General features: G+C 42.9%; 1 protein-coding gene across 1 annotated transcript in view; it reads left to right on the forward strand.

The window, feature by feature from the left end:
• Positions 1 to 22,223, forward strand: part of LOC309361987 (sodium/hydrogen exchanger 2-like) — a 29,765-nt gene extending 7,542 nt beyond the window's left edge. Inside the window, exons 5-12 of the mRNA XM_081897408.1 lie at positions 1,229 to 1,425; positions 4,842 to 4,931; positions 6,500 to 6,570; positions 10,122 to 10,286; positions 12,506 to 12,617; positions 13,468 to 13,602; positions 21,278 to 21,350; positions 21,895 to 22,223. Of these exons, the coding sequence (XP_081753534.1) occupies positions 1,229 to 1,425; positions 4,842 to 4,931; positions 6,500 to 6,570; positions 10,122 to 10,286; positions 12,506 to 12,617; positions 13,468 to 13,602; positions 21,278 to 21,350; positions 21,895 to 22,034 (983 nt within the window). The 3' untranslated portion in view covers positions 22,035 to 22,223. The remainder of the gene's footprint in view (positions 1 to 1,228; positions 1,426 to 4,841; positions 4,932 to 6,499; positions 6,571 to 10,121; positions 10,287 to 12,505; positions 12,618 to 13,467; positions 13,603 to 21,277; positions 21,351 to 21,894) is intronic.
• The last annotated feature ends 782 nt before the right edge of the window (positions 22,224 to 23,005 follow it).

Consider the following 23,005-nt stretch of genomic DNA (forward strand, 5'->3'; position numbering starts at 1 on the left):
TTCATGCATGGATCTGATCACAATTGCACAGTGTTTACATACGCATCCCTGTATCTACCCATCACCAGTGCTATTTGTTCTGCTGGGAAGAAGAATGCAAGCATAGTGCATATATATGTGTATGTGTTCGTATTTTTAACAGTTAATAGCAGCTTTTGGGGAGATGCTTAGACTGGAAAAGTGGTAGAGGAGGAAAGGATTAAATATCCTCTCCACCAGCACTGGTGTTCCTTCTCCCAATAAAGAAAAAGAATGTCCAGAGGCAGGTCTCTAAGGCCCCAAGACAAGGCCTAGGGGCAGCAGATGACTTCCTCCAGCAAGCACTCAAGTGCCACTGGGCCCTTTCATAGTTATCGGCTGGGGAGCCTCCTGTGGCTCCACTTCCTTTCTGAGAAATGCAGAGCCTTAAAGTTGCAGTCCAGCATGTTGTGCCTGTCCGAAGATTTTTTCACTGGGTGTGTTTTCTGTGTCGGCAAGCAGTGTTGGTGGAGTGTGTGGCTTTGGTGGAGTTGGTGGAGTTTGGTGGATTTGGAGGTCCAGGTTCAGGGCTTTCATGCCTGAGGATTGTCCATTAGTGTTGGGCCTGTACTCTGTGTTGAGTCTTGTGCCTTTTTGGTCTCCATCACTAGCCTCTTGTCCCCTGTGTCACTGCTGGAGTCATTACAGAGCATTGGGATTCATCTTTACTAGGGATGCTGGAGAATTCCAATGGAAATAGGAGTAGAAACTGCTGATGTTTTCTTATTTGTCCCATGTCCAGAACATAGTGTCAACTTTTAGATTTGAAAATAAGGGACCAGCAGCCTCACCTGTCCCGGGGACAGTCTACAGGATATCTAACAATCCGGGATAGCAGCGGGAAGCAGCGGGAAATGGCGCTGGAATAAGGGAATTTCCTGCAAAAAAAAGGAAGGTTGGCAGCTATGGTCCAGAACAGATTGTTGTTGCTTTCATTCCACAAACAATATGTAATTGATTTCCTCCCACCATTTGGATTGTGTTTCCTTTGCATTGAAATTCATGGGATGGAATAATACGATGACGATGCTGTTAATTCCATCAGTTCCATAACTTATGTAATGTAGTTTTTAGCAGAAGGCAAACTGCAGTGAAACATAAGCAACTCTGCATGTGATGAGTACAGAGTAGATGATGCCTAGACTTCACAATTACCAGTTTAATTCCCTTTCACTCCTGATAACTTTCCAACTTACTTCATCTGTTTTAGGAGTTCTTGTCCTGACTTTCATCATAAACAGATCACATGTCAACACCGTTACACCCAAGGACCAGTTCATTATTGCCTATGGTGGGCTTAGAGGAGCCATCTGTTTCTCCCTGGTTTTCTTGCTCCCTGACTATCCAAGAAAGAAGCTCTTCATTGCAGCAACCACTGTTGTGATCCTCTTCACTGTCTTTGTACAGGTAAAATGAAGGCTGTCACTGTAATTCTCCTCTGAGTAGGTTTGTTAACTACTATTGTAGTTTACTCGTAACTTGTAAACTACTATTCTGAAGACGTCCTTACATGAAATTTTCACACAGATCTGATTCTGGGCACACTCTCAAAATACACGATTATTTATTTCAAGCAATTCAAAAACTGCTTAATGAAAATGAAATCAAATCTCTAAGTGGTGTGCTTAAGATAATGTAAAATAGTAATCAACAAAGCAAGCAAAATCAACCAAGTTTAAAACTGAAAACCAAAATATAAGTCATGTTAGGCTGCTGGAATAAAAAGGTGACAACTCTTGTGAGGGAGTCAACACTGGAGGCACAGGGTATTTTTAGTCAGCACCATGCACTTGTGTGCTTGCATGGGTTGCTGGCATCAGTTGGCATTGCTGCTTCGTCAGCAGCTGTGCATATTATTGTGTGCTACCCAATTCTCCTGCCAGTGAAAGACTCCAGGGGTTCCTATGCTTAGGCAAGGACTGAGGTGCCCCCTGCCTCCATTGCCACTTTCAAAAAGCCAACAGCAAAGGTGGGCTGCTTTTGCCTCTCATCTCAGCTGATCCACAGGCAAGGAAATTGACTAGCTTGAGAGAATGCCTGAAAATGTGCAAATGTGTACCAGCTGGTGCACATTTGAAATGATTGCACTCTGCTTCCCCATATTACCTGTGGCTTTTCAAGAGATAGCCTAGGGTTGCCGTATTTCAAAAAGGAAGGCCCCAATTATTATTATTTTTACAAAAACACCAATAAAACATCAATTCTGCCTTTGAAATGTATGGCAGCCCTAGGTTTGTCACTCCTACAGCAGAGGATATTGAGAGTTTTGCCAGAATTAAATTTCTGGTTTCTGTTGACAGACATACTTGTAAACTCCTGAGCAAGATTCTATGATTTGCTCAACTTGATTTGCTCAACTTGTGTCTTTTTGTGGTATCGTGTGCCCTGAATGGGGTGGAGGGGGGAACAGCATACAGTATACTGTGCTGTAAAACAGATATAATGCATATATTTGCCTTGCACTGCCATCTTGTGGCTAAACTACATCCTTAATTATAGCACATCTGGGACCTAAATGTATTTTTAAATATCTAACTTGAAACAGGAAAGTTGGAACTGGGTACTGGATAGTTCCCCCCCCCCCAAAAAAAATAGCTTTATTGAGTTTTTTAAAATGTATATTTTATTTTATTAAAATACAAAATCAAGTGTAAAGCAAACTAGTAACAGAGAACTGGTATGATATTCAGAAACAAAAAGGGGGCCATAGACATCAGAAATGCATTCTGGACTTTTGATATACTGTAATAGAAATTATATCATATGGTGCTGTTGCTGTTATATAGACTTGTTATAAATCCAAACAACAACATCAACAGCACCACCATTAACATGGATATCCTTTATGGGATGAGCTGCATTTCCAGTTGAGCTTAGGTTTGTGAAACTATGCACATATTCCTATTTTATTGTACTTTATTCTACTGAGTTTCAATAATGACAGGCAGGTACAGAACAAAGAAATGAAAAAACAAAGAGGTTTAAATAAATAAATAAATAAATAAATAAATAAATAAATAAATAAATAAATATGATTAGTTGTCAGAACTGCCAATAAAGAAATATAGGATGCAACAATGTAATTTAAACATAGGGATGTGTGGCGTACAATTACAAAGGGTTCCATGGTCTAAAGCAAAACTATTTTTGAAAATTCACTTCAAAAAAGAATATAAAGGCTGTACTAAAACCAGACAGGCACCCAGAGCTGTGGTACCTGATGCTCCTGAGCCAAAGTGTTTGTATATAATATAAAATTAAAGCAAATGGTAAAGAAGTGATCTCAAACATTTTGGCCTATGGACACTGAGTTTACGTCAGATTCCCCCCCCCCCAACACACCCCAAGAAGTGTGATTTGCCAAATCTTGGAATACCAATAGAATGTAGGGTTTCCATTTATTATGTTCACAAGCAAAGAGTCATCACTGTGTGGCCCACTGTGTGGTAAGTGATTTATTACACATGACATTAATGTGAATTCAAATTTAACATGCAGGTTTCAAACAGCATAAAAAAATTCCTTCCAGTAGCACCTTAGAGTCCAACTACGTAAGTTTGTTATTGGTATGAGCTTTCGTGTACCAAACAGCATTAGCTTGGGCTGGGCTGGGCTGGGCTGGCGGTGGTAGTCACTGGGATTTCAGCAGGCAGGAATCCCCCCAGCACTCATGGGAAATTGTTCATGATAAAAGTCTGCAATTTTATCAGGACAAGTTATTTGTTATTTACCGTTGTAACAATTGTTTTCTCAAAATTTGCTTTCTCAAAATAAATAAAAACATAAAAGAAAAATAGTGGCAGCCCATTTTAACTGATGAGGGTGCAAATTAAAGATAGACGTGTTTATTTTTTTGAGGCTATTTTAGTTCTGGCATATTGTACTAAACTAAGAAAGCAGGAAGAAAATATGAAGGTTGGCCTTACCTTCTGACTACGAGTGATCAATTTTGTTTGTTAAATATTCTGCCCCCTTCAGCATCTCAAAGGGGCACCTGAGATTTGTAAAGACAAAATGTAATTTTGCTTTAATAAATTAATTTTATTATATTGAGAGGGGAACCCCCAAAAGCTCTCCTTCCCTGCTGTGATCCTGGGGGGGGGGGGAACCCCCTTCTTTAGCTGGTATTTAACTGGGTGAGAGCAGGGTTTTCTTCCCAGTGCAAATAGCTCTTCAGGACAACAGCAGGAGTGAGAAGTGTTAAACCCCATTTCTGTACCTGCTACATTGCCAATAAAGTTCATCATCCCAGATGGTTCAGTTTACATTACTGAATCCCGCATGTTAAATGTAAAGACGCATTCGTGTTGCATCTACAGTTGGCCCACAGTTTCATTCCTTGTTGAACCTCATGACCTCCTTTAGTGGGCAAACCCCCAAAAGATGAATAGAAAGCCGTTAAGTGTTACCTGCAACAAAATGTTGTAGCGTTAAATTCTCCTGCTTGGTGTGCCTGCCAACCAGCCATGCCTCCTTACTGAATGCTCCATTCCAAATCCCCAAACCCCGGGTTTTTTGCCCTCCTTCCCCAAAGTCAGCTGCATTCTATAACCAAGCATGGTCAGCCCTCATTTTCCTGTTTTTGTGTTTCTTCCACACCTTAGGACTCCATCCCCACCACAAGATCTTCTGTATTACTTGTAAACATTGTAGTTTTCAGAGCCCACTGACAGGTTCCTCTTCTAGATGGTGTCAGTTGGCTCCATAAGCAACAGCACACACACCTGAACATCAAACAGAGAGAATGATTTGCCCTGTGACTGATATAGATTTTGAATGAAATGTGCAAATTCTCTCTCTCTCATTCTTGTACTCTACGGCAGGGCATGACCATCCGTCCTCTCGTTGACTTGTTAGACGTCACCAGAAAGCAAGAAAGTGCTCCCACCGTGGGAGAACAAATTCATATTCGGGTAAGTTCTCCTCTCTGGGAAAGCAAGGATGTTTGGAAGAGAGCTAGTGGCTACCAGTCATGATAGCTGAGTACTCTCCCCACTCCTGGAGACAGTATGCCTCTGGATATTAATGAATGGGGCGCATAAGTTGGGAGAGAGTGCTGTTGTGCTCGTGTTCCAGGTATCAGGCTTCCACTGTGAGAACCAGAACCTTGACTAAATAGGTGTTTAGTCTGCTCCAGCAAGGCTTTATGTATTTATACCACATTGAGCTCCTTGAAAGAAAGTATAATAGTAAATGTAAGTGTAATAGTATTTTTTATTTATTTATGGCATTTTTATCCCACCCTTTCCCCAGAAGGAGCTCAAGGTGGAGTACATGGTTCTCAGCCTCCTAATTTAATCCCCACATCAACCCTGTGAAATGGGTTAGGCTGAGAGGCAGTGACAGGACCTGCCCAATAGTTTTTGGTGCCTGAGGTGAACCCCAAAATGGTGGCCCCCCAACCTCCAGGGAAGAAGGGCCGAGTTAATATCTACATGAGGAACAAGGGGTGGGACGGGACTAAAAATCAGCACCAGGATATGCTGCCCCCGTGGATCCTGCCACCTGGGGTGGTTGCCTCAGCTGGAGATGCCAGGGATCGAACTTGGGACCTTCCTCATGCATAGCAGCTGCTGTTCCATTGGAGCCCTTCCTGGCATTTCCTGAGGGTGGGTTGGGGACCCAGCGTACATGGCATAGTGTGTTGTAAACATCCTGTTCTGGAATGTCATACCATAATCACCAGTTAAGACCTTGAATTAAGATTCTGAATTTACTTTGAATGTAACACATACTCAGCTGCCATGTATGCTGGGTACCCAACCCACCCTCAGGAAATGCCAGGAAGGCACTCTAACTGACATAGTAGGGACGCGGGTGGCGCTGTGGGTAAAACCTCAGTGCCTAGGGCTTGCCAATCGCATGGTTGGCGGTTCAAATCCCCGCGGCGGGGTGAGCTCCCGTCTTTCGTTCCCAGCTCCTGCCCACCTAGCAGTTTGAAAGCACCCTTAAGTGCAAGTAGATAAATAGGTACCGCTTTATAGCGGGAAGGTAAACGGCGTTTCCGTGTGCTGCACTGGTGCTGGCTCGCCAGAGCAGCTTCGTCACGCTGGCCACGTGACCCAGAAGTGTCTCCCGACAGTGCTGGCCCCCGGCCTCTTAAGTGAGATAGGCGCACAACCCTAGAGTCGGACACGACTGGCCCGTACGGGCAGGGGTACCTTTACCTTTATCTTTAACTGACATAGTGCTTTTTGTTTTGTGGTTTCCCTCTCCCACCACCAGTTTTTTATATATTTAATAAGTGCACAAAATTGAGCATTTTAAGGAAAGGCAGTTGAGAAGATATCTACCAGTGAAGGATTAAATGGGAAGCTATATAGACAAATTTCCTTTTTTTAAAATTGCAGTTGTCTCCTTTGCCAAAAATGTGGTGTTGTTTTATCTGTGGGCAGATGTTTTCTTGCTATCTCTTACAGTGCATACTTTATGCAAAAGCAACACAGTTTATGTAGCAAAATCCTCTCTCTCTCTCATTTAGTTCTTGGATCATTTGTTGGCTGGCATAGAAGATATATCAGGACACTGGGGACAGTATTATTGGAAAGACAAGTAAGGATTTGATAGCAATACAAGTCTCTACATGTGTAAGTGTAAGAAATAAAACTCACAAGCCTGATTTCTGTTTTCACAAAGTCCCTGCTAGGGGTGGCTCAGCACTGCTTGATGGCTGCACCACAAAATGGGACAGCTTTTCCCTTTTCTTCCTCTTTTTCTTTCAACATGAAACACAAGACACGATTGTTTGGAAGATAAGTTTCTTTACAAAAGAAAAGAGTTTCCCCATTGCCAGGTGTTGCTCACCCTCTGAGCATTAGAACATTTTTCACAGTGGCACCATCAAAGAGTCAGTAAAGAAGATTCTTCAAAGCCAAGATGGTTATTGCAGATGGGTTTCTGCCACACTTTCATGATAAAATACCAATTTCCTTCACTGGGTTTAGGAGAACTAATTCCTTTTAAACAAGGGAGGAGGACTGCATGCATGGGGGTCAAATATGTCCCTCCAGGTCTCTCTCCTTTTGACCCCATGTGAACCTCCCTTGGTCACACCCTATTTCCAGCCATACCCTCTTTCCTAGGCCATGCCCCTCACCAGCGCTACTTAATCACAGAATCACAGTTTTATAGAGTTGGAAGGGACCATGAGGGACATCTAGCCCATCCCTCTGTATGCAGGAATCTTTTGCCTAATGTGAGGCTTGAACCCACAACCCTGAGATTAAGAGCCTGAGCTGTATTTCAGGTCCACCTCCCTGAGTGTTTTTGCTGGGATGTGTCATTCTGGTAACACTTCTTACTGGCCTGAATGGAGGGTAGAGAGGAATGTATGGACAAAGAAATTAGCCTTCTGCACATAGGTGAAATTCTCATTTCTTGCTCTGTCCACTCTTTGTCTCTGGTCGCACCCAACACTTGCATGTGGCCCTTGGAAGGTTGCCCAAAAAGGAATGCAGCTTGCCAGACTGTGCTCCTCCTTGCCACTTTGGTTTCTTGAGCCTGGGAGGGAAGGGCTTGGGTTCAGGTGGAAACCAACTGTTCCTCCAGCACCTTCTGCAGCAGGCATGGCCAAACTTGGCCCTCCAGCTGTTTTGGGACTACAGTTCCCATCATCCCTGACCACTGGTCTTGTTAGCTAGGGATGGTGGGAGTTGTAGTCCCAAAACATCTGGAGGGCCAAGTTTTGCCATGCATGTTCTAGAGTAACTAACTTGCCTGCCAAAGACCTCTGGGCCTTGGGCAATCCCAGGTACACCTTCTATCCATAAGCTTTACTTACAGAACTTGTTCCAATACAGACACAAAACAATCACATCCAAATAGCTGCATAAAATCATGTGGTTATGCCACCATATTCTTGATTTCCAATTACTTAGCTTTCCCGACAGACTTCCGTCTTCCTCAATGCGGGTCTGTCTTACCTTTTTGTTAATCTGCTTCTTTGGTCATTTTCCAATTTCCTCTGTTTTCTATATGCTATACTTAGAATCTGTCTTGTAATTTGCGAAATTTAATCAAAGCATGTCCAGATTTTGACTTGGGGACAATGCTTTTTTAAAAAATATTCTCTATAAGTTTCCCACTTCTTTTTGAACTTTTGGTTTGGCTGTCTCCTAATTGTCTCTGTCATTTTAGCCAATTCTAGATATTCCAATAATTTATCCTGCCGTTCCTCTTTTGTTGGTACTGATTCTCCTTTCCATTTTTGGGCAGTCAGTATTCTCGCTGCTGTTGTAGCATATAGATTCAGATATTCTCCTTTCTTCATTTGGAATATCTTAATCTAAAATGCCCAAGAGGAAGGCTTCTGGTTTCTTTATAAAATTTTGCTTAAACATTTTTTTCAATTCCTCATAAATAATATCCCAGAAATTCTAATTTTTTTGCAGCCCCACCACATATGAAACAATGTCCCTTCTGCATGTTTACACCTCCAGCAAGTATTAGATCTCATTTTATACATTTTGGCCAGTTTGTTGGGAGTTATATACCACCTATAGAACTTCTTCAAGAAATTTTCCTTTAGTGTGTAACAGACCATAAATTTCCATTCTTTGTTCCATAATCTTTCCCAAGCCGACAATTGGATATTCTTACCAAAATCTTTTACCCACTTAATCATTACTTCTTTCACCTTTTCATCTTTCACCTCCCACTCTAAAAGAAGATTGTACATTCTAGATATTACTCTTTTCTTATTTTGTATTAATTCTTTATCTAATTTTGATTTTTCTGTTGTAAAACCATTTTCCCTATCTGTCTTAAAAACCTCGTTTAATTGGTAATATTATAGTAAGTCTGTTAGGTGATGTCTGATTTTTTCGATTTTTTTCATTTTCAATTGGTTATCTTCTTCTTCTAATAGGTCTTTGTACGTGGCCCAGTTTGTTTCCATATTTTTTCTTTTCACTGTAATGGCCTCCATAGGGGATAGCCACCAGGGAGCTTTTGGTTCCAATAAATCTTTATACTTCCCCCATACCTTATATAGTGGCTTCCTTATGATATGATTCAGGAAGCCTCTATGAGTTTTAACTTTTTCATATCCCAGGTAGGCATGCCACCCAAAGCAATTATCGAAACCTTCCAAATCTAGTAAATCTGAGCTCTGCAATGTCATCCATTCTTTTAGCCAACATAAGCAAGCTGATTCATAATAAAGTTTCAGATCTGGCAGTGCAAATCCCCCTCTGTTCTTATTGTCTATTAATAATTTGTGTTTAATTCTAGGTTATTTGTACTGCCAGATAATCCTTGATATGTCTTTCTGCTATGTCTTGAAGCTTCCCATTCCCCCTATTACTGGGTTCATCTGAAACATGAACATCATCTTTGGGAGTACATTCATTTTTACTGTGGATACTCTCCACTAAAGCGACAGGTTCGGCCTGTTCCATATTTCTATATCCTTTTTAATTTCCTTCCATATTTTTGTATAATTATCATTGAATAAATTGCTATTTTTAATTGTAAACCAAATTCCCAAGTATTTGACCTCGTTAACTATTGTCAGACCCGAAATTATTTGCAATTCTTCTTTCACCTGTGCTTACATATTTTCTGCCAACAGTTTGTTTTTATTTATATTTATTTTAAATCCCACCACCTTCCCAAATTCATAAATTCTTTCTAAAAAATTTAGTAAGGTTTTCGGTAGTTATTATAAGATCATCTGCAAAGGCCTTTATTTTGTAAGATTTACTTCCTACTACTATTCCTTTTATTTCTGGGTCCTTTCTTATTGCAATTGCCAGTGATTCTAACACCATAATAAACAGAAGAGGTGACAGTGGGCAACCTTGCCTAGTCCTTTCCTTATTTTAAAACCTCCTGTTATTTCCTTATTTATAATCGGTTTCGCTCTCTGATTTTGATATAGCGTCTCTATGCCTCAGACGCTTAATTATTGTACACTGTTAGTGCGCATAGAAAGAGTGCAGGAGCAGGGCTTTCAGAAGTATTTTAGCAACCCGAATTCCAGTTCCTTCATGAGATCATTGTATGGGCAGAAATAAAACTTAATATTCTCTCTCTCTCTCTCTCTCTCTCTCTCTCTCTCTTTCTCTCTCTCTCTCTCCCCCCCCCCCAAATTCCCTGGACAGATTAGAATACTTCAATAGCAAATATCTCCAGAAATTTTTGCTCCGGGAATATGTGCAGCCCAAATCGAGCATTGTGCTCCTATATGAGAAGTTGGAGAGGAAACATGCCATTGAGCTAGCTGAAGCAGGGCAGCTCATTTGCGGTCCAGCCCATAGCTCATTGCTGTAAGTGGATTTTAACAACAACTACTACTACTACTACTACAACAACAACTTATCCATCTCAGGAATATAGCAACCTGCCTTATCCTGAGTCAGATCACGGGCTCACCTAGCCAAGAACCCTCTACTTATTTTTATTTGTTTTTTTTAATTTATTACTTTTATGCCCCACCTTTATCTTCCAAGGATCTTAAGGTCATGTACATAGTTCTCCCCCTCCCCATTTCATCCTCCCAACATCCCTGTGAGGTAGGTTAGGCTAAGAGATGGTGACTGGCTCATGGTCACCCAGTGAGTTTCAGGGCTGAGTGGTTGTTGGACTACAGCTCCTGGCACCCTTGACCACTGGCCATACTGGCTGGGACTGACCGGAGGTCAGCAACATCTTGAAGGGCTGCAGGTTGGTCTACTTGGATTGCCAGCAGCTTTCCAGGGTCTAGGGCTGAAGTTCTTTCCCCAGCACTGCCCTCACCCCAGAACATTTTTCTATCAACTTGTTGCCATATACAGAGTATTTTAATCTTCATGTTTGCCAGGCTATTACTCTGCACTTTCTTCAAGCTGGGATTGTGGCCATTGCTTCCTTGCTTGCTTGCATGTTATAAGCAGGTACTGGGGGAGGAGGTATGGATGGATGGGAAGAAAGATCACTCTGTTTCCAGTTCATGCTGCTTTGCACATCAGTGGTAGAACATCTGTTTTGCATTCAGAAGGTCCCAAGTTCAACCCCTGGTTTCTCCATGTAAGCCTGGAAAAAACTCCTATCTGAAATCCTGGAGAGCTGTTGCCAGTCAGTATAGACAAGATGGACCAATGGTCTGACTCAGTATATGGCAGCTTCCCATGTTCCAGTGTCCTGTTTCTGCATTAAAGGGCGATTGCAAATAAATAACTCTGGAGAGAAATTCATATTTAAATGCCTACTTCTAAATGCCTTTTCTCTCAAAACACTGCATTAAAAATGTACTTTGATATGTGTTTTGAGTTGAGAACTGTGCTGCAGTGTTTGGCAAAGTACAAATGCCAATAGACAGCTATGTTGCAACCCACACATGAGTCCCAGAGGTACAAATCAGATTGGTTTGTGTTGAAATTGAGGAAGACCGAATGCCTCAAGCATCCCTTCTGTGTGAAATGTTGGGGAGAGAACACAGTTTGGATGTAGATAATATGTCTTGTATGCGGATGAGCCTAGGTTCAATCCTGCAGTTAAAAGGAACAAGCAGCTTATTATTTTGTTAGCAGATGTCATGAGCCCCATGCCCTCTGGACACTTCAGTAGAAGTAACCTGAGTTTTGGAAAAAAATACACACAGCTGAAGAAGGATTGTGAAGGGCTGTTGCTTTTCCAGCTTCCTCCTTCAGCTCTGTGTACTTCTCAAGGGAATAGAAGGCAACCATACATACCACTTCATGATGCGGGGAAAGGAATTCCAGAAGCTTTGTGGGCACCAGAGGAGAACTTCCAAGCATAGCATCACACCCACAGGAGCTACACTTGGAGACTCACAGGTGCTCAACAACTTGGTATAAAGTACCTTCCTGTGCAATGTTTAAAGAAAACCTGTTTCAGTAGCAAGGCTGCATATACACACCATGCATTTAAATGCAGGCTAAACCACAGAGCCTAGGACTTGCCAATCAGAAGGTTGGCGGTTCGAATCCCCGCGATGGGGTGAGTTCCTGTTGCTCGATCCCTGCTCCGGCCAACCTAGCAGTTCGAAAGGACCTCAAAGTGCAAGTAGATAAATAGGTACCACTCCGGCGGGAAGGTAAACAGCGTTTCCGTGTGCTGCTTTGGTTCGCCAGAAGCGACTTAGTCATGCTGGCCACATGACCCGGAAACTGTACGCCAGGTCCCTCAGCCAGTAAAGCGAGATGAGTGCCACAACCCCAGAGTTGGCCACGACTGGACCTAATGGTCAGGGGTCCCTTTACCTTTACTTCCCCCAAAGAACCCTGGGAACTGTACTTTTATAAATGGGGTAGTTCCCGCAGGATTCTGTGGGGGGAAAGAATGCACTTTAAATGTAATATAAAGGGGTATGTGCAGAAAGTCACCTCTGTATCTCTCTGTCCTACAAAGCATGCTGCAGCAGTAGAAAGGAACTCACTCTCTCCTTCCAGCTTTAATGTCCATTTTGAAGGTCAGTAACTGGTTGTCCTCTCACCTATAAAGCATCTTTATAATATTCTATTTCTCTCTTCCCCGCCCACTGTAGCAACAATGACAAACACCCCACCACAGTCAATGACTCGGACAGTCTCAATCTAGATGTGGTGGATGATATCCAGAAGATATTGGAAAGGAATCTGTACAAAACAAGGAGAACCGTGAGCTTTTTTTCTTTAGTCGATAACAATAGCTGTGTAAACAAAAATGTGGCTGGGTCTGAGCCACCAATGCTAATTTCCTACAATTGCCTTAATGTGACATTCATTTCCCCCCAATGTTGCATTGTTTGAAGAAACTGTGAGAAACTTAATGGCGGTTCAGATAATGCGACCATATGCTAATGACGCCACGGCTGCTGCTGCTCACTTCAGCTCAGTGGTGGTTAGTGTCCATTGGGACTGGTAGGGTAAAATTCAGGGAGGCCAACAGTAGGTGGCGCCAGAGCCACTGATAGGTGTAGCCAATGAATTCTAGTTTTCTCACCATCCTTCTCCCTGCTGAGTTCTCCAAGGGTAACACTGAGACCTGGGAGAAGAAAGGGGTCACAGGCAGTGTTTCCACCCCCTGGAGAGGTTGTAAGTAAGAAGGCAGACAGGTGGGGACTGGTAGAGGGCAGACTAAGGTTTTGGGGGGAGTGCTCCATTCACACTAATGAACCAGCATCTACTGCTGCCACTATCACAAGCACAGTTGCTGTCCACTGCGGTGCACCAGCATAGAATCATAGATTTGGAAGGGACCACAAGAGTCATCTAGTCCAACCCCCTGCAATACAGGAATCTTTTGGAACCTCCCTTGGAAGTGACTTGCACAAAAGGGTCTCTGAAAATAGCCTAAGGGTCCTGGCAGGCATGCCTTGAACTTCTTGGAGAGGTAAAGCAGGGTATAAATATAAAATATAATAAATGCACCAATCTACAATGGACAGATGAGTCGGCTCCGCTGGGTAAAGAAGAAAGAAAGAAGCGTTAGCGATTAACATGTCTTGCTTGCATTGTGTATTACCAGGTGCCAGCATACAACAGGCACACTCTGCCTGGAGAAACAGAACCAGTGGAGCAAGCAAAGGAGATCTTGATCCTCAGACACAAGAGCTGGCAGATCCACATGAACAGAAGTGACTCGGACCGCTTGAGCAAAGAGGTACAAGTCAGGGTGGGCGCTGGGGGTGGGTGGAGCATTGAAACAGATTCAAATTAAGTAAGCTTTAAGGGACGCGGGTGGCGCTGTGGGTTAAACCACAGAGCCTAGGACTTGCCGATCAGAAGGTCAGTGGTTCGAATCCCCGTGACGGGGTGAGCTCCTGTTTCTCGGTCCCTGCTCCTGCCAACCTAGCAGTTCAAAAGCACGTCAAAGTGCAAGTAGATAAATAGGTACCACTCTGGTGGGAGGGTAAACGGCGTTTCCGTGTGCTGCTCTGGTTCGCCAGAAGTGGCTTAGTTCTGCTGGCCACATGACCCGGAAGCTGTATGCCAGCTCCGTCGGCCAATAAAGCCAGATGAGCACCGCAACCCCAGAGTCGGCCATGACTGGACCTAATGGTCAGAGGTCCCTTTACCTTTTTAAAGTAAGCTTTTACTCCAGTTACAGTTCTCAGTTTTCCTGACCTTATGGCAGGGGTGGGGAAACCTTTTTCATCCTGGGAGGGCCACATGCCCTGATGGACAACCTTACAGGGGCTGCATGGCAGTGGTGCACAGCACCAGTGGTAAAAGTAGCTAGAGTAGCAAGTGTTTGTCTTACCTTTGTACATTGCAGCTATGCAAAAGTCAAGAGGTTTCTGCATGTACTCCATGCTCCACAAAGGCAAGCTAAAGCCATTGTTGCAGTTCAGGGACACATTTGAGCTTAGCAAAGGCACTTATGGAGGGCGTGGAGAATGGCCATTGAGGGGTGCAGATTGGGGGTAGGTAGTGTAGACTGGGAAGAGTCCTGAGGGCCACAGAGAGACACAGGCATAAAGCTCTCCAGCAGAGATTTAAAGTAGTAGTAACAAAAACATGCGGCGAAGTAAAGTGACTCCCAAAGCATCCCCTTAAAAGCTTTCTTTCCAAAGTTTCCCTCTTTCATCAGCATAGGAAAAGACCACAGGTAAGTTAAAAAAACGGTTTACTTACAAACTTCTCCAAAGGTCATATTAATATGCTTCAGAAAATTGCGCAGGCAGTAAAACTTGGCTTAGTTGCAAAGTGGTGACAGTTCCTAATTATTGGTATAGGAACCCAAGAGTGGCTTGTGTGAGCCTTGCAGTAAACCAGCACAAACCACCTCACCAGTAGTCTGCAGTCATACAAACCAGACACTGGTTTATTCATTTGGTGACAAGTCTCAGGAGAATGTAGCACAATATTTCGGTGTGGCTAACTCTCCTTAATAACTCTTCAGTGACAACCAGGCCCTGTTTCACATGGGGTGCTAGTCTTCATCTCACCACAAGATGGAGCCATTACAATTATTATGTTTACAAGAAGAAGAAGAAAAAACACACAGAAAGAATCTTGGGAAAACCATAGGGAAATAATTGTGAATTGTGAATTAATGAACTTAATGGTTAGGAGGGTCATATGTAGTTTTTTAAAAAAGTTGGGAGAATGGAATGAAATATCTTATTTTGGTTTGTGTTTGTGAATTATTTATTGTGAATTATTGTGAAGTTGTTATCTTGGTCATTTCTGGTTGTACTGTGTTTTTACATTATTGTAAGCTGCCCTGAATGGTGCATGGACACGGAACAGATAAAGAAACAATACTTATTTTATATAAAAAATTTAAACGGACTGGCTAACCTATAAAAATGTGTGTGTGTGTGTGTGTGTGTGTGTGTGTGGACTTAAGCTTTAAGGGGGTGGACAGACTTGGTGAAACTACTACATTTTATGGGACCCCTTAAACTTGATTGATTTTGGAAAGAACCAAGGCTTTGGGAGTAGAACATCTGCTTTCCATGTAGGGGGTCTGAAATTCAGTCTCTGGCACCTCCAGGTTGGGCTGGGAGAGACCCCCTTTCTAAAATTGTTGGGGGCTACTGCCAGTCAGTGTGGACAGTATTGAGTTAGATGGACCAATGTCCTGACTCAGTACAAGGCAGCTTCCTGTGTTCCTTGTACACCAGAGTCAGGTTCAAAAGACAGATAGACAGGCAGAATTAAAGAACAGGGTGCTTCTGGGCACATTTTGAGTCTGGGAATTTGCTGTCGGAGTCTGAAGGGAACTTGCACTCATTTCTGTCACGTCCACTCCCAGTTACACCAAGTCTTCTAAATTTCACATGTCCCCTCCATACATCATTTTGATTGTCCTGTTGCACACCACCCCGATCTCTGTGTGGTGGGAGATTCCAGGGGTTCCAGGCATTCGGCTTCCTCGGAATGAGAGACAGCAGACACCTCCGTGTCTTTAGGATATATGGCCTATTGACACATATGTGCAATGAGCATATATGTAACCTGCTGGAGGGGCTCACAGCATTAACACTCCAATAAGGAGTGTTCCTCCATAGCCACAGCCTTGAATTTAAACAGGAATCAAGCATCTCTCTCCCTCTCAGGTTTCTGTCTGCCTTCTGCTTCTAGTCCAGCTCTCTCTCACACACTTGAACTCCCACCTTTTCCCTTCTAACTACCTATCAGTTTCCTGCCCACCTAGCAGTTCAAAAGCACATCAAAGTGCAAGTAGATAAATAGGTACCACTCCGGCAGGAAGGTAAACGGCGTTTCCGTGCGCTGCTCTGGTTTGCCAGAAGCGGCTTAGTCATGCTGGCCACATGACCCGGAAGCTGTATGCCGGCTCCCTCAGCCAGTAAAGCGAGATGAGCGCCGCAACCCCAGAGTCGGCCACGACTGGACCTAATGGTCAGGGGTTTCTTTACCTTTACCTTACCTACCAGTTGAGGAAGCCCCCCCATTTGACCAGAGCCACAGAGCCAGTTCCTTTGTTACCCTATCAGCCCATACTTTAGGTCATTACCAAGAAGCTGGCCAGCTATTCCAACAATTTAATCTTTGCTGGATCGAGGAATTAGGAGAGTCTCAGGCATGCAGTCTACCCTCCCCTGCCCCCAAACTCATAAATAGTACATTCATGATTATTTGTGCTCATGATGCACTTGGAGTAGTTATGCTTTCAGTACTGTACTGTTTTCACCTGCAAAGGTTGTGGGGTGGGGTGCATGGACCACTTTGTACCCATTTAGTGTAAGTCTCATAACTTCCTGCTGAAATACTCTTAACCTTTTATACACTGGTACCTCGGGGTGCGAATGGGATCCATTCTGGAGCCCCGTTCGCATCCAGAAGCAAATGTAACTAGTGACGGCACATCTGCGCACGCATGCACGCACGTGTCACTTTTGGCCACTTCTGCGCATGTGCGTGACGTCATTTTGAGCATCTGCGCATGTGCAAGCGGCGAAACCCAGAAGTAACCCGCTCCGTTACTTCTGGGTTGCCGTGGAGCGCAACTTGAAGCATATTCAACCCAAGGTATGACTGTACTGCAAATTTTCCATTTATTTATTTTTTGTCCCACTTTGGTTGTGCTGTCGTGCAAGAATGCCTTTCCAAACAACAATAATGTTCTCACTTTGGGAAGCATTGCAGAACAACCAGTGTTTTTTTTCTAGAAAAATGTTCAGGGGTACTCTCATTTTGACTCAAATAAAAAACCATCATTTTATAGTTCGAATTGGGAAAAATAAATACTGTAAATGGACAAAAGTACAAAGATTCACAAAATGTTGAGGGGTACGTGTACCCCTGTATCCCCCCAGAAAAAAAGCACAGAGAACAACCAATAAAGGCCTATGGGAAGCCTTGTACCAGGCCTTAAACCCTTGGTTCATCTAGGTCAGTATTGTCTACACTGACTGGTAGAAGCTCTCCAGGGCTTCAGGCAGGGAACCATTCTCAACTCTACCTGGAGATGTCAGGGACTGAACCTTCTGCATGCAGAGCAGGTGTTCCACCACTGAACAAAGGCTTCATGTTTCTTTTTTTCCTACTAGGAAAAAATATATATTAAGTGCCTATAGGTAACTCTATTCCCCATCCCGGAAGACCACACAGAAGCTGTGTGGTCTTTAGGTCAGGAAAATGACAGAAAACAATCTCTCTCCCAGTGCCACTTCTTTGATCAACACCAGAGTCTCCCTCCTCCTTTAAATTACCATTTATCTATAGAAAACCCTCAACAACAGTAAAGCCCAGAAGATCTAATGACTCACCTTCTGCATTATATCTGCTTTTGGGTCCTAAGTTGAATAATTCATTTTTTTATTGCTAAAACTATTACCATCACACAAAACCAATTCCATCTATACATACAAATTTAATGAAATCATACAAATAACATAGGACAGGTTTATTTGATATCCTATTTCTGATATTCAGAGGAGACTGCTTCTGCTTAGGTTACCAAAATGGCAGGGTCCATGAACAAAAGGGAGGCATCAGCAGGCTTGTGGGAACTCCACCGTTTGCTGAAGGACATAAAAAAGTATCTAGGAAGAAGCGCAGAGCGGGGGGGGGGGGGGAACCAAGTACCGTACATATCCTCCAAGTGTCCCAGTTTTCCACGGACAGTCCCAGAATTATGAAAGCAATCCCTGCTTCTGATTTGATCCTGGAATGTCCCTGTTTCCCTTGCCACTGAGCTTGAAGATAAGGATGAGTCAGTGGAGTAATGTGTGCATTGTTGTTGTTTTTAAAAAGAATCACATAATCAAGCAAATAGTTTGCAGGCCATTAACTATGTCAAACTGCATCAAATGAACCGAAATGCTAGAAATCCCCAACATTGCAAACCAGTTGCTTTTTAAAAAAATAAATAAATAAATCCAACAAATAAAATACATTTCACCATAAACTTCAGGTTTGATTATTTTGCCCATTGAAAACACCGAGGCATGGGAAGCTCCCCTTACATTGAATCAGACTACTGGTCCGTCTAGTACTGTCAACTCTCTAGGTTTCAGCTCTGCTTGCAGATGCCAGGGATGGAACTTGTGTGCACAGCAATGATTCTATCACTGAGCTATGGCTGTTTCTCAGTAGATCTACACTGAATATATGAAGCTGCTTTTTTGGGTCCCACCAGTGGCCCTCTAGCTTTGTATTGTCTATGCCGACTTGTAGTGACTCTCCAAAGTTTTGGGCAGGGATCTCTCACAGTCCTGCTAGGAGATGCTGGGAATTGAACATAGCACCTTTTGCATGCAAAACATGCGCTCTACCACTGAGCTATGGTCCTCCCCCAAACTGGAGCTTAAAGAAAGAAGGTGGAGAATGACCAATTCTTGAACATCCTTTCTACCCTTGATGACCTTTTCAGCTTGAAGAGACACACGCACACACATACACAGAGTGTGCTGCTCAGAAACAATCAAAATAGGATTTGGAAGGCTTATGCCCTGCATGGTGCCTTGCATGTGTTTTATTTTTTGCAATTGTATCTCCATAAAAGTCCTTTTGGGACCTCATTTGGATGACCTTCTCAGGAGTCATTCAACTTCTGTACAACCATGAATCCTATTGTAATTACAATTGCAGAGACATTGAAAAACAATGGGCAAAGAGCACAGGGTCCCTTCTTACAAGTGAAAAGAAACAAAAGCAACATGGAAAAAAAATGAATTGGGAAGTATCCAGACTTATTTGGCAGCCCTTACTCTGGGGCCTAGCTGCCAGATCACACATCCATCAGAGGCTTACATTCTGCTTTAGAAACATAGCAGGCATATTCAGGCTTTCAATGTGGGAACAATAGTTCTTGAGGAATGCAGATTAGTGCTTTAGCAAAAGGACATGGCACTCATTTGCACGAGTCGAGCCCTCCACCGGCTTCTCATCACAGAGCCAAGGAACACCTCTGCAAAGACAGGCCAAGTTTCTGTTCGATTTTGTGTGGATTGGCAAATCTGCTGCTTTCCAGATTAGGTTGGACAACTGTGTCCAAGGTAGATTGGACTTTGTGCATCACCTTAAAAAATGTATGATCTGTAAACATCACTCCTCGTAAACTGTGAGTCTTGTGTATATTTAGAAGTCCTTTTCTTATCTTGGTGAAAAAGGAAAATAAATGGAAACAGGCTGGGTGGGAGAGTAACAGATGGCTGTTTGTATGATCCAACTTAATGGTAATCTTCAGGCAAATGTAGAATACTGGAGTTGGAAGGGGCCTCCAGATGTTTCTTGGACTTTGCTCCCATCAGCCCTTTGGAGGGACACAGGTTCCCCATCCTTGCCATAGATAATCAAGCACCCCAACCTACCAGAAGCTGGAACCTAATCCAAAGCCATCCATGTGTACCCTTACTTCCAGCCATGGACGTACTTGGCTACTGTATTTTGCTGTTTACGGGGCTGCCTTTGGAAACACCGAAACTTCAGTGCATACTTCTGCTAAGATTCTGAATGGGGCAAAGTGTTTGGATGATATACCCATCTTGTCATGCCTGACACATTGGCAGAGGCATACCTAGGGTCCCTTGCACCCTTGGTAAGAAGCTGTATGGCATTAGCTCCCCGCCCCCATCACCTTTGTGTCACGTTTGATCTTGCCACACCGGCAGCGGTTCGTTGCCACACATTTTTGCCATACACTGCCTAGTCTGATAGCTGATTTATGTGTGTGTTCCCCTTGCCTTGTGTCTCCAGCAGGGGCTGGTTTTGCTAACCCCTGGGTATGCCTCTGCACATTGGCTTTTGGTCCAATGCAGGTTCGGTGACTGAGGTGATTTTCCAGAGTTCTAAAATGTGTGAGGTGCCAGCCTCCATGGGAACAACAGGCTCACTCCTGAGACAGTCCATGTGTCTTGTATTGAAATTAATAATGGTAAATTTATTGTTGTGGACACCCATCTGTCTCAAGAGACAACAGAGTATGCCTCTGGGGGAGACGTCAAACTGCTGTGTTAGCAGCAGCAAAGTGACTTCCCTGGGGTGCACGCACATTTAATACATCTAGAAGAGTTTTAACATCACCAAGAAAAGCAATATCAGCAGAATAAAACAATATACACTTAAAGCATATAAAACAAGCAATAAAAAACAATGTTTTAAAGCCTGCAACAGTAAGTCCCCAGCGTACATTTCAATTAAAAGGTGTTTGGATTTTTAAAAAGGGGTTTCTTCATGCAAATACAGACCTTCCAAGGACCCCCATTTTCCAGGAACAGCCCTGCATTTACAGAAACCATCCTGGTTTCTGATTTGATCCCAGAATGTCCTGCTTTTCCTTTGGACGTCCCTATTTTCACCAGAGAAATGTGGAGGGTATGGAGTTGTGACACCCCCAAGCCAAGGAGATAAGTAACTATACAACCTTTAGAAGACATCTGAAGGCAGCCCTGTATAGGATTTTTTTAAATGTTTGATGGGTGGTATATGATGATGATGGTGATGGAATAGGATGTTCCTATTTCCACTGGAGAAATGTTGATGGGTATGCAAATATGTGTTCTTTCATATTGCTGGCACGTTCCCTTGGAGTCTTCTGTGGGGCACGGTTAACAGGAAGGCATGAAACTGTATAGGTAGATGCACAACAGACCCATTTAAGCATATTACACTGGATGTGGAACCTGTGGTTCTTCAGATGTTGCCAAACTACACTCCCACCATCCCTTATTATTGGTCACACCGGTTGGGACTGGTGGGAAATGGAGTCCCCTAACACAGGATGAGCTTATCCATCCCTATATTCAGCCTTTTCTCTTAAACTTTGAATGTTTTTCCCAATGTTCAGTTCCAATAATTTTGAGTTTGTTATTTCTAAATGGTTAAAGGATCAGACTGTGAATTATGTTCTTTCTTCATTGCAGAAGGATGATTCTTATTCATCAGAAGGGGCTGATGGGACTAACCCCAAACCCAAGTTGTGCAGGTCCCTTACTGGTAAGTTGGAAAACTCTGAGCCTAATTATCCCAACACTGGTCCAGTTTGAGTTCCACATGTTTTCTGTGTGAGAAGATTTCAGATTCATTGATAGGCTTTGATGCTGACCCTTCTCCTAGCCACTAGATGCTTTTTGGTAAGTGACAGGAAAATCGTTCTTGCTGAAAATGAAAAAGGGCAGTTGCTGGAAACTTCAGGTGGGAAGAGTGCTGTTGTTGCTTGGGTCTTACTTGTGGGTTTCCCAGAGGCATCTTGCTGGAGGCTGTGTGAGCTAGATCCACCTTCTTGATCCAGCAGGTCCTTCTTAGGTTCTTATGTTCAGATGCTGGTGTGTGAGTTTGGCAATGCAATGGTGTTTTGATGCTGTTTCACCTCCTTTGACTAATAACAGGATAATTGCAACAGGTTTTTATACCTGTGTAATGGTTTTGTACTACTACTTAGAAGCCTACTTTGGCATTAAGTAGTAGTAGTAGTAGTAGTAGTAGTAGTAGTAGTAGTAATGTTACTAATCAGGCACATATCTTTCCTTCTTTCCTACAGCCAGGCATTCTAGAAAAGCTCCGAGTGTGAAATCTAACAGATCAAAGTCAGTTGGTTTTATTATACCTCTGCAGCCAAGTACTACCCGCTGGGTTAATGACGAGGAAACTGGGAAAAGGCCAATTTCAGAGGAGAAGTAACACCATGTCTTGGCTTCCCCCCTGCACTCCTTTTGTACCTGTATTATTTTCCTGACTTTGTAGAAAACAATAGAAAGTGCCTGAAATGCACTCCTGTGTTATCACATTTCCTCTTTCAGTACATTGGAACTGGTTTGTGATCATGTTAAACACTGTATTTATTTAATTAATTTTATTTAGGCAATGTATATACTGTAATTACAGTCATCTCTATGCAATGTACAAAGAGTGAATACATTCGTGGGAGGCGGGGATCAACAGAGATGGGGCCTGTCTCAAATGGAAGGGAGCTCCATAAAATAAAAGAAGCATGTTCAAACTTATCCAGTTTCATGAGGAATTCTCAAAAATCTTAAAAAGAATCCATATGATCATTTTATTTTATTTAACAACATTTAACATTACAGATTAAGATAGACACCAATTTTACATGTCTGAGTAGCCTTGCAGAAAGATAAAAGATTTTAGCAGGCACCTCCCCAAAAACTACAGCAAAGACTCCTGGCTAATTTCAACGGGCTATTTATTTTTTTGTTTACCAACCTTTATCAGTCATACAACATGAGTGAATTTTACAGTGACTGCTTGAGACACTACATTCAGGAAAAAGAAACTGTGTGGCACAACCCTTTCAGAACAACACACTTTCAGAAGCAGGGGGTAGGTGGGTGGGTTTCCTGCCACAAAAGAGCTCTGTGTTGCAACCTTATGCACGTCTATTTGGAAGTACCTTCTGTTGAGTTCAGTGGGCCTCATTGTCACAGGTGTATGCATAAGGATTGCACCTGTAATCTAGTGTTTTAGTTGCCTATGCCCAGGGAGTTTTCTGTGAGATGGAGCAATAAAACGTGTGATCACACCTCTTGCTTTCTGAACTAGAATGGCCAGAAAATGGCAGAACCGTGTCTGCTTCTTTTCCTGGGCATATAGACTGGCTCTTACAGGCCAGATTCTTTGGAAAAGAGCACTTT

The sequence above is a fragment of the Podarcis melisellensis genome (assembly GCF_964234715.1).
Source record: "Podarcis melisellensis genome assembly, chromosome: Z".
In the NCBI taxonomy this organism is placed as follows: Eukaryota; Metazoa; Chordata; class Lepidosauria; order Squamata; family Lacertidae; genus Podarcis; species Podarcis melisellensis.